Source organism: Nyctereutes procyonoides, unplaced genomic scaffold, assembly GCF_905146905.1.
Source record: "Nyctereutes procyonoides isolate TBG_1078 unplaced genomic scaffold, NYPRO_anot_genome, whole genome shotgun sequence".
Taxonomy (NCBI): Eukaryota; Metazoa; Chordata; class Mammalia; order Carnivora; family Canidae; genus Nyctereutes; species Nyctereutes procyonoides.
Window position 1 is genome coordinate 43,858,356 of NW_026575051.1, and position 18,647 is coordinate 43,877,002.

At 37.2% G+C, this 18,647-nt stretch overlaps 1 protein-coding gene across 1 annotated transcript in view; it reads right to left on the minus strand.

Moving 5' to 3' along the window:
- The window catches only part of ME1 (malic enzyme 1), a 198,788-nt gene that overhangs the window by 143,887 nt on the left and 36,254 nt on the right, over window positions 1–18,647 (minus strand). The window contains exon 3 of the mRNA XM_055330798.1: window positions 14,099–14,248. Coding sequence (XP_055186773.1) covers window positions 14,099–14,248 — 150 coding nt within the window. The remainder of the gene's footprint in view (window positions 1–14,098; window positions 14,249–18,647) is intronic.

Here is an 18,647-nt window from a genome sequence, read left to right on the forward strand (position 1 = left end):
TTTCACAAGCCAACTCCTTATCCTTCATGTGTCAGCTCAAATACTGTCTCCTCAGACACATTCCTGACTACACTATGAAAGGAATTCCCTTATTATTCTTTATCACTGCCTTCTGTTCATATCCTTCATAATACAAGCTGTGCTCATGTATTTCTTTGTACATTTAATACCTGTAAGTTTCACAAAAGCAGAAAATAATGTCTTTTATTTACCTGTACTTCGATTAGTAAAGTATTTGGCATGCAGTGCATGCTCACTACACTTCTGTCAAAGAAAGGAAGGAGAGAAGAAATAACAAGCACAGAGAATCTGCACAAAGATTTTGAAAAGGCGGCAGAGTTGGGGAAGAAAACACAGCAAGAATCTTAGGTAAGAGTTAAGTGATCAGGGAATCCTTGGGTGGCTCAGTGGCTTAGTGCCTGCCTTTGGCCCAGAGCCTGATCCTGGAGTCCCGGGATCAAGTCCCATGTCGGGCTTCTGCATGGAGCCTGCCTCTCTCTCTCTCTGCCTCTCTCTCTCTCTCTCTCTCTCATGAATAAATACATAAAATCTTTAAAAAAAAAAAAGAGTTAAGTGATCAACAATGTTATTTGACAATTTCTAAAACTAGGTTTAAATCTTAAGTTACTGTCATTAATTCAATTAGTGCTAGAAACTTTTTAAAGAAAAACCATGTTTTAGCAATATTCATATGAGATACCTATTAGGATTAAACTCTTTTAGAAAGTAAAATATGAACTTCTTTGCATGTAAACACTACAGTATTTGGGAAAAAATCTTAATTAACAAACATACAATTTTAGCTTTTGAAAATCAGAACACATATTAGTCAATGAGGAACAGTCTAAGAAACTACATGATAAGAGTGCAGCTTCTCTGAACAGCTCAGAGCCAAGATAGAAAACATAATCAGTCTGAGATAAAAAGACCCCACATTGGTCTGGGAGGATGTGATGGTTAATTTTCTGTGTCAGTTTGGCTAAGCACAGTATCTAGATACTTGGTCTAATAGTACTCTAGATGTTGTGAAGTAATGTGTGTGTGTGTGTGTGTGTGTGTGTGTGTGTGTGTGTAGGTAATTTTTAAGCGATATTAACATTTAAGTCAGTAGACTTTGAGTAAAGCAGATTACCCTCCATAATGTGGATAGCCCTCATCTAATCAGTTCAAGGCTTTATCGAAAAAGATGATTCCTCCTAAGGAAGAAGAAATTCTTCCAGCAGACTACTTTTGGATTTGAGTGTAGCATCAACTCTTGCCTGGGTCTCCAGCCTGTCAGCCTACCCTGTAGATTTTGGACTAGTCAACCCCCACAACTGCGTGAATCAATTCCTTAAATAAATCTCTATACACACACACACACACACACACACACACACACACACACACACACACACGATTAGTAAAGTATTTGGCATGCAGTGCATGCTCACTACACTTAAGAATTCTTCCTCTGGAGAGCTCTAATACAGAGGTCTAATATTCTCTTCCTCTGGAGAGCTCTAATATAGAGGTCTAAATGGTAGAAAACACAAATTCCCAGCTCTAGTACTTAAAACCAGGGTAATCACTGAGCCTCGGAATGATTGTTTTCGATTACAAAGTGAATGGATTGAAAAAAAAAGCAATTACCAAATGTTAATGACTCCACCTCTGTCATCCACAACTCAACCACTGTTTCCAAATAAATGTGAATCAAAAATGTACATAAAAACAATTTTAGGGAGATGCCTGGGTGGCTCAGCGGTTGAGCATCTACCTTCAGCTCAGGGTGTGATCCCAGATTCCCAGGATGGAGTCCTGCATCAGGCTCCCCGGTGCGTCTCCCTCTGCCTGTGTCTCTTCCTCTCTCTCTCTCTCTCTCTCTCTCTCTCTCTCTCTTGTTCTGTGTCTCTCATGAATAAATAAATTTTTAAAAATAACAATAATAATTTTAGGTAAGCTCTCATTCATTTATTCATTTTCAAATTAGTATGAGCATACCGACTACGTAGAAATTAATAGATGCTGTTCTGATGGTTAAAATCCAAAGGACTTTCCATGGTAGAAAATATTGGAAAGAATCCTACGGTAACATTAAATTCAACAGACAGATGGCATTTATTTGGCACACTGCCAATAAAAGTTAACTTCTTCCATTAGAAAAATAATATACTTACAACATTTTCAGCTTTTAAAATAAATTACCTCATTTCATAGTGAAAATGTTTTACTTCACAAGGCAACACTATTTTTGTAAAATATGATAGCCTCCAAATTATTATGAATGTCATTCATTCAGTCACAAAACATTCATATTAAGACTAAGACTTATATTGGTAAATGAGAAATTTCTTTGCTTAGAAAAAAGTGAAATTTAATAACTTTCATAGAAAATTACATAATTTGGAATTCTATGAAATATTTTATAAATTTTATTACTGTGAATATAAAATATACATGGAGCTAAAATTGACAATTTCAATTATGCCTTTAAGTGGCTATATATTTTTTAAAGATTTACTTATTTTAGAGAGATAGCATGAACAAGAGGGGCGGGAGGGTGGGGGCGGAGAGAGAATCTCAAGCAGACTTCACACTGAGCAGACAGCTGGACCGGGGGCTGGATCTTACAACCCTGAGATCAAACCTGAGCCAAAACCAAGAGCTGGATGCTCAACCAACTGCACCACCCAGGCACCCTTAAATACTTATAATTTATACTACAAAATCACCTAGGCATAAAATAACCAATATTTTTAAAGGTATATAAAAGAATTCCTTTAAAAAAAAATAATTCTTAGGGGGATCCCTTGGTGGCTCAGTGGTTTAGCACCTGCCTTTGGCCCAGGGCATGATCCTGGAGTCGCAGGATTGAATCCCACATCGGATTCCCTGCATGGAGCCTGCTTCTCCCTCTGCCTGTGTCTCTGCCTCTCTCCCCCTCTCTCTCTATCTCTCTCATGAATAAATAAAATCTTAAAAAAAAAGAATTATTAGATGATAATTATAGATTATTTTATCAAGAAAACTGATGAAAACAAATCTTCAAATTTCAGAAGCATACCTTAGAGGCACATAGGAAATTTTAGGAAGGGTAATAGAAGCAAACTCTAACCTGGTGACTTCTCTTCAACCACTGATCTGGGCAGAGCAGGGGCAGTAGGGGAAGCATAAACACTGCCATAAAGACAATAATTCCTAATAATGTCTCTCCCAGATAAACTGCAATTAAGTTAAAGATATATATAAAAATACAAGAGTTTAAAAGAATATACAGAAAAACAAATAGAATGAAAAAAACTACATAGAAGATCAGATCAGAAGGATATTCAAGTAAGAAAATGTCAACGTTAAACTTTTTATCCATTAAAATAGGAGAAATGTTGAAACCACAACATTGTAGCCAGGATACAGCTGTGTAAACTGACATGTTTGTGTGTTTGGGAGAGGGAGTAGGAATTTTGATGAGCTGTGTCATCAAATCACTTTAAATCTGTTTAAAATCACTTTTATTTGAAAATATATTATTTTTAATAATTCCTAAAATTGTAATTAAAGTTGTCACTAAAAAACTTGCTGAATGAGAAAGCACGGTTATTTGAAATGAAGTGTGAGTTAGTTGTGAGATGTTCTAAATACCTGGAATTATTCATCTGTAGGCTGCTCTTTTAAAAATTCACTAATTTTTTTTAGTTAAAAGTGACCTGAGAATTCAACTAGTTTAGAATCATACTCAAGGCAAGAATCTCATTTATAATGTATATCCACCAATAGATTATCCAAACCATGTGAATAATTCCAATGAGGAAATAATTCCAATGTCAGTTCAATTATCAGAAAATCTTCCTTTACAGTGAAATTAAATCTATACTTCTGTAATAATGTCCATCCTCTGATTTTAGTTTTACACTTGGAAGCTATACCATGCAAGTTTATACTTTTTTTCCACATGAAAATCTTTCAAACAATTGAAGACTTAGCTATGGGACGCCTGGGTGGCTCAGCAGTTAAGTGTCTGCCTTCGGCTCAGGGCGTGATCCTGGAGTCCCAGGATCGAGTCGCATATCGGGCTCCCTGCATGGAGCCTGCTTCTCCCTCTGCCTATGCCCCTGCCTCTCTCTGTGTGTGTCTCTCATGAATACATAAATAAATAAAATCTTTAAAAAGAAATGAAGACTTAGCTATAACCCTTTCAAGTCTTTTCTTTTAGACTAAATATTTCTATTTCCTCCAGCTCTTTCTCATATAGCAAGTTTTTAGTAATTGCCACTGGTTTGGTCACTCTTCTTTGTTTGCCAACGATCCTGAAAGGTATGGCATCCAAAACTAAAAGCAAAATTCCAGATGTGATCTGGGTATATGATGTAGAGAACTACTGCCTCCATCTGAAAAAAAAAAAAAAAACTTTATTCTTAGTAGTAAAGACAAGTATTTATAAGCCCTCTTAAAAATACAGAATGATGCCCTAATTAATACAGCTTTGGAGATAACATTTGGCAATTTTTCTTAATTCTCCATATGCTCTGTGTACCTTTAAATCAAAACACTTGGATGTACCACACAGATTGTAGCAGAGTTATTTTTGGATCCTAAACTTATATTTCCATTAAACTTTTCCACACTTAAAGTCTCTACATAAATATTGAGACTTGATGAACTGTTACTTTGTATTTTTAACAGTCTTTTACCATAAAAGATAAGTTTCACTGCCTTGCTAAGGAGATTTACATGTCTATGCATACAATCTTTAGATCTTGATATGAAGAATTTAAAGTTTGAATCATGCCTACATTTTTTCCATTCTCCAAATTTTTCCTAATTATGGCTATACTTAGGGAAGAAGAAAGTTTGGAATTTTAAACTACTTCTGGGAGCACACTGATTTTTCCAGTACTAAGACCTAGGATATTCTATCTCACTCCTATTTAAGTGAGTCATCATATACATTTTCAAAAATATAGCATTTAGTCTGCTCAGGGAAGAAAAGTTAATTTAAATTACTAGTTCTAAAAGGGGTGGTAGAAAGGGAGGTGGGCGGGGGATGGGGGTGACAGGCACTGAGGGGGGCACTTGATGGGATGAGCACCAGGTGTTATGCTGTATGTTGGCAAACTGAACTCCAATAAATAAATAAATAAATAAATAAATAAATAAATAAATAAATAAATAAATAAATAAATAGTTCTAGGAATTATCTACATCTCCATAGTAAATGAAAAGCAACTTTTTGCAAATAATTATCTCTAAGAAATCGGCTGAATAGGTAAGGGACTTGAACTAGTTCAGACATTCCACCTAACTTGTTTTATGTCTTTGAAAAGAAAAGAAAAACCCAACACATAATATTTTTTTTCATTCTTTAAAGTGGAGTAGATGCAAATATTAGGCCTATTTCAAGGGAAATGAGAGCAATTAACAAAAGAATATTTTGAAGTAAGTATAAATCAAGACCAAAGGCTTATTACTGTAGGTAAATGGTGAAAAGTTTATTAACATCTAACATTAAAATGATCGCTTTTCTAGAAGTATTAAAAAATTATTCTTAAACATCAACTACTTGAGTTTCTAGAGATACAGAAAATTCTAATACAGTAAAAAAATAAAAATTACAAACTAAACTAGAACTTAAAGCCAAAAATATCCCCTGGTTCTCAAAAGTCTCCTAAATATTTCTGAAGAGTCCAAAGTGGCTTAATTGAAGAAAGCCAAATCCAATCAAGAATAATCCTGGTCCACCTGGGCAGCTGTCCTATCCAGGAGGCTGTCCTATCCTACTTACAGGGGTAGGACCTGCTCTCACTCCTTCCCAGAGATCCCTGTAGTACTGAAAGTTAGTTGCTGGAAGAAAGCAAGAGATATCAACCTCTGCAACCTAGATCACTCTACTGTTTATATCACAATGGTCCAGTAACAACTAAATAGCATTCAACTATTGAAAGGTGCCACAGCCTTACTTCAAGGATTCAACATTTCCTTGATAGCTGCTATTGAAACTATGAAACCATGTTTCTTTTCCATAAACAACTTAAACTCTATTTAGAATTCATTACTGAGGTACTGAAGTGCTTATAGCTTGTTAAAGTGAAATCCCCATCATACACCTCTATAATACATCATAAAAATAGATTATACTTAAAACCTGGTAGATTTAACATGAAAAAATTAAAAAACAAGAACAATATGAAAGTATCCATTCTAAACTGTTCAGTAATAGCTATTATAGTTATAATCTGCCATATATAATGAGATTATTATTGGGTTAAAGGAGTATCAGCCTTGGGAAGGTTTCTTTTTATACTGATTCCTTTTAAGCTTCTTTTCTTACTGCTATTTTACAGACTAAAAATCAAAAGCAACACTTTCATGCTGTAAGATGACAAAATTTGCCAAACTTTTGGCACATCTGCAGAAACTATGTTTCCACATGAGTAATTTCCATTTCTTTTTTTAATAAGTTGCCTATTTAGTTATCCATTTACTTATTATAAGTAGGCTGGCTCTAGGCCCCAGCTTAAGGCTTGAACTCAAGACCCTGAGATCAAGAGTCTGCACTTATGCTTAAGCGACTGAGCCACACAGGTGCTTCTTAATTATTTATTTTTAAAATAATCTCCATCTCCAACATGGGGCTTGAACTCACGACCCTGAGATCCGGAGTTAGAGTTAGATGCTATATTGACTGAGTCAGGTGCCCCAATAATTTCCATTTCTAATCATAATCTAATCATGGTCTAATCACAGTATAGTTAAGATTGTTTCTGTATCACTAGGTATTCTTCCTCATACAATATTATATTTGGGATAATAAAAAGCTTAGACCTCACAATTTAAGTAACAAACAGTCCTTTTTGGAATTTTGAAGGAAATATGTATACAAATAACTATAAATGTAGAAAAACAATTTTAGTGTTTTGTTTTGGTTCATCTCAATATATCCTTTTATTCATTTTTCTAAGAATTTTCTGGAAAAAAAAAAACAAATAGAACATCTTATTGACCAACTCTGACAATTAGTCTTGTTGATAATCTTAGTCATTGTCAAAATCAAAACAGGTACCATTTATATAGCATATGAAATGTGTAAGTTGAGATATAAGAGCTTTAAATATATTACCTACTAAGTTCTAGGTCCATACATTTAATTGCCTACCAGACTTCCTTATTTCGAAGTCCTCTGGGGTGCCTGAGTAGTTCAGTCAGTTAAGCATCTGCCTTTGGCTCAGGTCATCATCTCAGGGTCCTGCAATCAAGCTGAGCCCCGCTTGGGGCTCCCTGCTCAGCAGGAGAGTCTGTTTCTCCCTGTCCCTTTGCCCCTCCCCCTTGCTCATGTGCACTCTCCCTAAATAAAATCTTAAAAAAAAAAAAAAAAAAACTCAACATGTCCTCAAAAGAACTTTCTATCTCCCTTACAAACATATTCCATTATTCTAAAACTCAGTGAATGATACCATCATCCATTTATCCATTTAGTCATCAACAAACCTGGGAGTTATAATAATATCAGTTGTAATTACTACCTAGGAACACCTACTTTGTGCCAAGAATTATGCAAGGTATATTACCTATATTAAATTTAATACCACCCTCCAAAAATTTGCAAATAGGTATTATCCTAAGAAATCTTATGGTAAAGAATCCTGTTTAATTTCAGTTAATTCAACTTTTCTTCAGTTAATTTTAGCACTGAGGGCAGCCCGGGTGGTTCAGCGGTTTAGCGCCGCTTTTGGCCCAGGGTATGATCCTGGAGACCCTGGATCAAGTCCCTGCATGGAGCCTGCTTTTCCCTCTGCCTGTGTCTCTGCCTCTCTCTCTCTCTCTCTCTCTCTCTCTCTCTCTCTCTCTGGGTGTCTTTCGTGAATAGATGAATAAAATTTAAAAAAAAAAAAACTTTAGCATCGAATGCTATTTTCACCATAACTTCTGGCAAACTAATTAATGGTACTACTCAGATCAAACTCTGGAAATGTCTTATTTTTAAAAAAACCACAAACTGTTTTATTAGCTCATTCTTTTTGCCAAAAATCTATTAGTGATCTACTGGATAAAGATTAGTAGATGAAAGGAGGATAAGAGTTTAAAGTTGTCTTGTCTATCAGTAATCTAAATTTTACTTCTTCATAGCCTGATTCCTTAGAATGAGTCCAATTACTTTCAGATCAATTTTACGAAAATTTACTTTATAAAATAATTTGCTTAAATAGTAGGAGAAATAAAGAATATACAGTACTCTATGTTTTTTTTGTGTGTGTGAATGAATGAATAGAATAATATTAAGTTACTCTTTCTATGAGGTAGCAAATAACATATTAATTCAGCACTAACCAGGCACTAAGCTTAAAATAAGCACAGGAAGGGGATCCCTGGGTGGCGCAGCGGTTTAGCGCCTGCCTTTGGCCCAGGGCGCGATCCTGGAGACCCGGGATCGAATCCCACGTCGGGCTCCCGGTGTATGGAGCCTGCTTCTCCCTCTGCCTGTGTCTCTGCCTCTCTCTCTCTCTCTCTGTGACTATCATAAATAAATAAAAATTAAAAAAAAAAATTAAAAAAAAAAATAAGCACAGGAAATACAGGAATAATTTATAAAATATGATCACTTTTCTCTAGATACTTATAATCTATTTGGGACTAAATAAAGAGTAAAATGCCACCATAGAGACCAAGAGAAGAAAGAAAGAAAAAAAAAAAAAAAACCTAAGCTCAAAGATAGAGCAGATTGTGATGGCCAAATATGGGGGATGGGAAGTAGGTGAAGTGGGTGAAGAGATTCAAAAGGCACAAATTAGGGGTGCCTGGGTGGCTCAGTGGTTGGGCATCTGCCTTTGGCTCAGGTCATAATCTCAGAGTCCTGGAATTGAGCCCTGATCAGGCTCCCAGCTCAAGGGGGAATCTGCTTCTCCCTCTCCCTTTGTGTACGCTCTCTCCCTCTCTCTCAAATATATAAATAATTCTTTAAAAAAAAAAAAGTTGCAAAGAGAATGGATCTTAAAAGTTGTCACAAGAAAAAATTTTTGTGCCCATGTATGACAACATGTTAACTATTAACTAGACTTATTACGGTGATCATTTCACAATATACAAGTACCAGATCATTATGTTGTATACCTGAAACTAATATATGTCAATATACCTCAATAAACTGGGATCCCTGGGTGGCTCAGCGGTTTGGCGCCTGCCTTTGGCCCAGGGCGCGATCCTGGAGACCCGGGATCGAATCCCACGTCAGGCTCTCAGTGCATGGAGCCTGCTTCTCCCTCTGCCTGTGTCTCTGCCTCTCTCTCTCTCTCTGTGACTATCATAAATAAATAAATATATATATATATATATATATATATATATATCTCAATAAAAAATAAATAAATAAGTAAAATAAAAACAGACCAAGAGTACTTTGATAGAACATTAGAAATACCAAAGTAGGAACATGATTAATTGCCAAAGGCATGGTAAAACAATATTTAACTAATAAGAGCTTATAAGAGAGAGAAAGAGGATTCTTGGAAAATGCAGTATAAAATATAACAGGTAGAAATATTTCCAAAAAAATAACAAATCTGCTTTAGCTGTCCCTTATGTATACCTGCATTATTAATTTGGACATAATTTTTCTTTAAAAAAAGTTTTACAGAATACAAATAATTTAAGTAACGTAGTAAGCTCAGCATTCTGCAAAAATACAAAAAGAATCATCCCTAGCTCTAAAAATCACCTCTATCTACAAATTAGCCACAATTCGATGTGCTGACATAACTGTATTGCACTACCAAATACTGGAAGTTCTGCAAAAATTAAAATGTTATGGGTATGTGGGAACAAGATAATCCAAACAAACTCAACATTCTTAAAAATCATTATTCGCAACATCTTGAAAAACCCACACAAAGTATCTATGCCAAAGAAAAAAAGAAATTCCATACAAGACCAATAAATGGATACTCCAGTATCCTACCTTAGGAAAAAAAATCTGGAAGAGTTATCCATTTAAGGATTTATTTTTGGATACCCAGTCAGATTTTAATGCCATATTCAAAATGAATAATAAGTACCTAAACATAGAAAAGTATCATATTGAGACAGGGAACCTAAAAGAATCCCATGAAAAATTACTTTATTCACTCTTTTTCCCGCTTCCACTCTTGCTAGGACCTACACCTCACCTCCCTTACACACACCATACAGAATACATAATACATGTACTACTCATAAAGGTCAAAGATTTAATGATTTCTTCAGAGACTTCAAGCACAATAGATAACATCGAAGGAGTTACTGGGCAGGGTAGTCATGAACATTTTCTAAGATCATTTACTCAACAAGAACCCTGGCTGCAGGGCACAAGGGAGAACCCCTAAATACTTCTCTTTGATCCTGAATTACCGAGAAGATGTGTGCACCAGACCACCATCCTCAATAAAAATCCTAGGCCCCAAGCAAAGACAAGACTCACCCTTCCTTCCTTTCTCAGGCTCTCAGACACCTGAGATACTGGTATCTGTATTCTCTCTACCTTTAATAAACTGTTTCACCTCCTCTTGGCTCAAGTTTGATTTTTAACCTGCATGAAGTCAAGGACTCTCTTTGCTGTTCCTGTGGGAACCTCCCTCTGGAACCTTGGACCCAGCCAGCCTGCATCACTATCACAAAGATGTATTAAAAAGTATGAGATCAGGGTGCCTGGGTGGCTCAGTTGGATAAGCATCTGCCTTCAGCTCAGTCACGATCTCAAGGTCCTGGAATAGAACCCAATTGGGTTCCCTGCTCAGCGGGAAGCCTGCTTCTCCCTCTCCCTCTGCCTCTCTTCCCCCTGCTTGTGCACTCTCACCCCCTGGATCGCTCTCTGCTGAATACATAATTAAAATCCTTTTAAAAAAAGTTTAAAAAGTATGAGATCAAAAGATATACCTCTTTGCAAGTGTATTAAGCTTAGTACTTGTACTATTAACTCAACTTTTACTATGTTCCTAATTGCTATCACCAAATACACAAAGTAAATATAACAAGAAATATAATCCTCCTGTTGAATGTCTTAGAATACATACTATTGCATAGCATAGACATTTGTCAATTTTGGCTTAAAATATAGTCTAACATGCTAATTAAGGTCTGAAAGAGCCATCATTATTCAAACACCATCACAGTTTTCTTTCCAATTAAATACAATGTCTAGATATATGCCACATAACACATTTTCAAACAGGTTCCTTTTTTTTTATAGTTATAGGAGAGGCCAGGAGAATTATTTCATTAAAGAATTTCAAAATCATCAGAAGTTTAATATACACATTAAAAATCAACAAGACAGGAAACTACCTGTAGAGATCATATAGAAATGGTTTTAGGAACTACTTTTTCTGTTAGTAAAGCATTCCTTTACCTAATTTCAAATACCATGGAAAAGTTGAAAAGGATAAGATGAATGTTGCCACCTACATTCAACATTTGTGAGCATTTTGCTTCAAATGCTATGCTACCTCCTGCCCCACCTGCCCCACTTTCTCCTCTTCCCTTTCCCTTTATCTATCAATTTATTTCTTTTTGACAAAGCACCATGTAATCAAAAACATTAACATGTCTAAAGATAAACAGATGACAGTCAGATAAATACTATAAATATCCATTTATAAATTCAGTTCTACTTGCTACTGGGTGGGTTCAGACAGATCAGGTTTTATCCCAAATGAGATTTTTTTTTTATATATTTTGGCTTTCAAATTTATATTTAAAAATTGAAGATAAGGGATGGTGGGCTGTAGTTTAATCCCAATGTTACAGAGGAAACTGAAGCATACAAAGGGTAAATAATTTATTAAAGACTAAAACAAACAGCAAAACCAAATACATGAAAATAGGCAATATATTCCAGAGCCCATACTTCTAAACACTGCTCCAGGAAGTCTCTAATCTAATAGGTAATCCTCATGATTTTTTTATCTAGAATAATTCCATCACCCCTAATTCTGATGCTGCCCTAATCTGAGACCCCATCCTCTCTCAGTGAGTTTACTGCACTGTCCTGCTAACCAGGCTATTTGATTCTTCTATCAATTTAACTAATAGTAAAAGCTGAAGTTCTCTAGCCTACAAGAAACTACAGGTTCTATACTCTCACTGATTTTACATCAATGACCTCACCTACTATTCTCCCCTCTCTCACACTGCCAGGACACTGGCTTCTATGCTGCACATCCCCAGGCATGTCCCCCTTTATGGTCTTGACACTGGCTATTCCTCCTGCCTGGCATATGTTTCCTTTTGTATCTACATAACCGCCCCCTCATTCCTGCAATATCTTTTTCTAATGGGGCCCTACATTGTCCACTTTATTTAAAATTGCAACTGCCCACCCTTAGCCCCGCACAAAGCAACTGGCTCGCCAAATCCCCCTTTCCTGCTCTAGTTTTTCTAACACTTACTACCCTTCAAATATTTTAGATAATTCACTCTTTTTTATTTCCCTACTTCTTCTGCTCTTAGATTTATATGTATACTAATATATCCTAAACCCTTAAAAAATTGCCTAGTGCATACTTCATGCTCAAAAAATAATACTGAGACTTCTATGTCAACTTGAATCCAAATATTTTGAACTACACCCTTCTACATCTCTTTCTTTTTTAAAAGATTTTATTTATTTATTCATGGGACACATAGAAAGAGGCAGAAACACAGGTGGAGGGAGAAGCAGCCTGATGCGGGACTCGATCCCAGGACCCCAGCATCATGCCCTGAGCCAAAGGCAGAGCAGACACTCAACCACTGAGTCACCCAGGCTTCCTCTTCTACATCTCTTATAGTTGTTAGCATTTCTCAAGATCTCACAAGAAGTTAGGATTTCAAAAAATATGCTTAAATTACATTTTAAAACAGCCAAGTGTTATACACTTATGCTTTTACTAAGATTCTTTATGTAGAAATATACTTTATAGACTTGAAGACATGTTCTTGATGTCACTCTGGAAAGCCAGATAATGAAGAGCTTTTATAGTATGATCCCTTGTATAAGGAAAATAGTATGTATTCGTGTGTATTTACAGGTTTTCTGGTATTATGACATTAGGTATTTTTAAAGCATTTCTCCCTTTTGTTTGTATTTTCTCATTTTTTTCAATAATGAATACGTATTGTTTGTATAATAAATATACTTCTAACTCTTGCTCTATGAATAAAATATTTACTCACTGTTAATATAACTTTTATAAATGCAATATAGGTATGTGCTATTAATGTAATTTAAGAGACCATTTACAGATATTCCTCTAATTATTTTCTCTATACAAGGGATGATGTGGCTAATTGTTTCATTTATACAGAGAGTAATGTGGCACAAGTGTGCTAAATATTACCACTACATCAATATATCTATGGGAAATCCATATATTCAATCTAACTTTGAGGTATTACATTTGAAATACTATTCAAATACTATTCCAATACTATTTCCAGTGTAAGTACTTTTAACAGGCTTTTTATATTTGTGGTATAAACTTATAAACATTTCTTTTTGATCTTCAAATTCAGAGTGATAAGTAGCATAAATACATTCAACTTGAATTTTGTTGTTTGCTGTTAAAAGTATTAATATTTATTTCAATTGTTCACTGCTTCAAAAGTATTTACAGTAATATAATTAATAAAGTAAAGCTATGGATTTAGAAAAACTATATTCTATATTTTATACATCTTTAAAGGTTACTACTATTTCACTTAAGGAAAATAAGCAAAAGAGCTACTTTAATGCCAACTCTTGATTGAGAAAATATATTCATTTTCATTAGAATTTGGAATCCTTGCTTTACCTTCTAAAATAGATATGTGTTAATTAGCATATCAAAGAAAAGCTTAATTATTATTAACTTCTTTCTTTCCAGACAAAAAAACAAGTTCACTTGTCTATAAAAGGAAACCTAAATATGTTTGTAATACTTTTCTATGATCTTAAATCTAGAAAGAAAATACTGTATTTTAGTGTTTACATACATTTATACCTAAGTTCTTTTAAATAAAATTTGATTTAAATTTTTCTAAACTTAAATACCATTCAATGATTTGCTTTAATTACTGCAAAAACTTTACAAAAAATTAAATACACAAAGGTATTTAAAATGCAAAGTTTACATACCTTGGCTTCCGAAATGCTAAACTGTATTGCTGGCAAGCCAGACCCACAGTGGGGGTATAAACGATAGGCATGAATTTCTCAAGGTCAGACATTAGCACGCTATAAAAGAGCTTTTCGTTTCTATCTTGGAGATCCATTAAGAGAAGATACCTGTGGAAATTGGACATAATGAGACCTATATTCCAACAAGTCATGAAACAGCTGCTTGGAAATGTAAACATGTTGAAACAAAGTATTTTTTAGATCACAGAGAAAACATCTGATCAAAAAAGACTTTAGAAATATTCTTAAACATCTCAAAGAATGAAGAACCATATACCTGAGCAACTGTCATTTAAACATTAAAATCATTTTGCTGAAACAGCACAGTTTTATTTGATACCTGGAAAGACTTTATATCTATTTTAAAATGAAAATACCAATATAGATAGAATTTAAACATTAACTTAACTAAGTAAATAGACTTCATCCTATAAGTTTTAGTAAAATAACCAAGGGAAATGACAAGTGGAAAATAAGAAATGTAAGCACCAATCCTAAAAATTACTAAGGTAGGCAAGTTCAAGAGAATTATTTGTATCAAATGGCCATTTCTTTCCAGAGGCATTGCTAATTCAGAGTTCTCTTTCTAAACATCAGCCTTATCATGTTACCTGTAACCTTCAATAATTCATAGAATAAAATCCAAACTGGTCAGTACAACTTAAAATAGTCTTGCAAAATTGTACTTAATCCTACCAGCATTTTTAGGCTGATTTCCATTCCCTGGAATAGCTGAAAATGCACAGAATTTGGAGTCAGATACAAGGATCCTAATGTTTAACAAACAGATGGGTTATACCAAACCCCTTTAACATTTGGGAAGATGATGACTTTCAGGCATGCTAAAACTGATTTAGTCACGAGCAAATCATCATTGCTAAGCCAATGACCAATTCTCAGACCTCAGCTTATTTTACCTGTCAAAACATCTGACACAGGTGCCCTTCCTTAGAACTCAATATACTTTTTTTACTTGACTTCCAGGATATCTTATTTTTCTTGGTTTTCCTCCTGTCTCACTGGTCAGTTCATTCCTGGTTTTTTGTTGATTCATCCTCTTCTCTGAAAGCTCTCTAACACCCAAATCTAACACATTAGGAAATAAGTTTGGCTTTATCTTCAACATAGTATCAAAATCTAAACACCTTCATTGCTAACATCCTGGGTCTAATTTCTTACTTGGATTAATGTGACAGTTCCCTAAATAGTCTTCCAGTTTACACTCTATTCTCAACATTGCAGACACTTCTTGAAATATAGGTCAGATCACATTGCTCTTCTGTTCAAAATCTTGAATGGCTCCCCATTTCACCCAGAATAACACCAAAGCTCTTTAGTGGCCTTCAAAACCATTCATAATCTGTCCTCTACCTAACTTCCCCTCCCAACCTACCATTTTCCCCTAGCTCATTCTGCTCCAGACACAGGTCTCTGCTGATTCTAGAACATAGCAGCTGAAGAACACTGTTGCTCAGATTTTCTCATGGTTAATCACCTCACTGCCTTTGATTATTCGCTCACGAATCACCTCCTCAATGAAGTCTATCCTGATTGATATAACAATATAATAACACAAACTGACTATACCCACCTTCAGCATTCTCAGCCGCTCCCCCTCTTTACTTTTTTTCATTAGCACCTGTCAATTTCTAGTATAGTTATTATGTTACTATTTAGTATTTAATAATTTTTAAAAATAATTAACCTAAGTTCCATGAGGGCAGAGACCATGGTCTATAATCCCAATGTCTCAAAAAGCACCTGACACTCAGCTGATGCTCAATAAATATTTGAGGAATACTCTGTGGTAAAAACATGAATGTGACCGGCTCTTATGAGGTAGAAGTAAATGGTCTAGGAAAAGAATATAAAATATAAAAATATCAGAGACTGAAAGAAAGACTTATGGAACAAATGAAAGGTATTACAAAGGAGTTAAAGAAGCAGCAAACAGGGGATTCCTGGGTGGCTCAGCAGTTTGGCGCCTGCCTTTGGCCCAGGGCGCGGTCCTGGAGTCCCGGGATCGAGTCCCGCATGGGGCTCCTGGCGTGGGGCCTTCTTCTCCCTCTGCCTGTGTCTCTGTCTCTCTCTCTCCTCTGTGTCTATCATGAATAAATAAATAAAATCTTAAAAAAAAAGCAGCAGCAAACATACACAATAGGCAAAGAGGTCAGCTTCTTTCCCCAGCTGCCCCTGTCATATCTCATGGGTTCATGAAAAGTAGCCATGGCAGGGATGGAGGTTATCCATGGGCTTAGCAACATAGATGTCCACTGATCAAAGCCAACCTGGCTACAGACACTGCTGAGTACCCCATCTGCAAGCAGAAAAGACCAGTTCTGAACACCATTCATATGGCACCATTCCGGAGGTGATCAGCAAGCTACCTGGTGGCAGGTCGATTACAGTGGACTGGTTTCATCATGGAAGGGGTGGTGTTGGTTCGTACTGAAATAAATACTCTGGATACAGATTTTGCTTTTCTTGCACACAGTACTTCTGCCAAAACTAAACCATGGATTTACAGATGCCTTAAATACCATCATTATGGTATTCCACACAATACTGATTTTAATCAAAGAACTCAATTCCAATGAGAATAAATGAAGTGTGGCAATGGGTCCATATTCATGGAATTCACCAGGTTAGCTGGCTTGATAGAATGGTCTTCTGAAGACTCCATTACAGCACCAAGTAGGTGCCAACACCTTCCAAAGCTGGGGAAAGGTCCTCCAGGATGCTACATATGCTCTGAATCAGAGTCCAATATATGGTGCTATTTCACCTATAGCCAGGATTCAAAGGGCAAAGAACCAAGGGATGGAAATGGAAGTGGCACCACTCACTAAGACCCTCAGTGACCCACTAGCAAAATTTCTGCTTCCTATCACCATGAACTTATGCTCTACTGGCCTAGAAGTCTTAGTTTCAACGGGAGGAATGTTTCTAGCAGAAACCAATAATTCCATTGAAGTGGAGTTAATACTACTGCTAGCCACTCTGGGCACCAAAAGCCTCTGAATCAAAAAGCAAGGAAAAGAGTTACTGCGCTGGATGGGGTGACTGATCCTGAATACCAAAGGGAAGTTGAACTTTTACTCCTTTTTTTTTTTAAAGTTATTTATGATAGTCACACACACACAGAGAGAGAGAGAGAGGTAGAGACACAGGCAGAGGGAGAAGCAGGCTCCATGCACCGGGAGCCTGACGTGGGATTTGATCCCGGATCCCTAGGATCGCGCCCTGGGCCAAAGGCAGGTGCCAAACCACTGCCACCCAGGGATCCCCTTTTACTCCATTATTATAGTTATTATTATTATTATTAAAGATTTATTTACCTAAGAGAGAGTGTGCACATGTACACAAGCATGTGGATGGGCAGAGGGAGAGAATCCTCAAGCAGATACCCCGCTGAGCAGGAAGCCCAATGCCAGGTTCCATCCTATGACCCTGAGACCATAACCTGAGATGAAACTAAGGGTCAGCTGCTCAAATGAATGAGCCACCCAGGTGCCCCATCAACTCCCCTGAAAAAAGGAATTCTGCCAACAGACTGCCTTTGGACTGGAACTGCAACTCTTCCCTTCTTTGGTTTCCTGCCTGCCAATCCGCCTACAGATTTAAGATTGATCAAGGCTCCATAATTATGTGAGACAAAGAAATAAGGCAGAGGCAAGGTAAGATGCCAGAGGAGTAGGGTCTACCTACCTAGATAACTTTCAAATCATCCTGAACACCTACAAAACCGACCCGAGACTTAAAGAGAGAACAGCCAGAATGCTACAGAGAGAAGGGTTTTCACTTCTAACAAGGTAGGAAGGCGGAAAAAAATAAAATAAAGAATCCAGCAGGGTTCTTTATCCTCGCGAGGAGCCAGGCTAAGGCCCCAGGGAGAGCCTCCAGGACCGGAAGGTGCAGCCATGGAGAAGCGGGAACTTTAAAAATCTGCACCAGATTCTTCCCAGACGGAAAGGCGCTTAGCAGGGAACTTGGGCAGGGTCGCAGGAGGGGCAGTGAGGCCTCCAGTCTCCCGGGGTCACTAACAGAGGAGGTGCGCCCGGGGGAGAGCGCGGTAAAGGGCTGGAGCGTACCCGGCGGGGCCTCGGGGAGAAGCCAGTGGGTCAGGCGGGGGAGGAGGGAGCTGCGTGGGCTTGGGAGCGCGATTCCAGTGCAGGCCCCAGATCCCAGGGCGCTGGGGACACAGCTGGGATCCTGTGCTCCCCTGGGACAGGTGGAGGTGGGGAGGGCACAGGACAGCGAGGATGCTCCTGCCGCTGGGCGCCCCCGAGCTGTGCAGGTCAGCGCCCCCACCCCGGGAGCATCCAGGCCAGTGTGGACTGGGAGACTGTGATAGTTACTGTGGGAGCTGACTCCAGGGCTGGGGAGCTGGCCGCCGCCAGTGCTGTTGTTCTTCCTGGTGTCATCTTGTGCCTGGGAGGAGCAGGGCCACCAGGATACAGAGGCCTCATGGGGTAAACAGTTCCCACTGAGCCGGCATCCAGTGGGG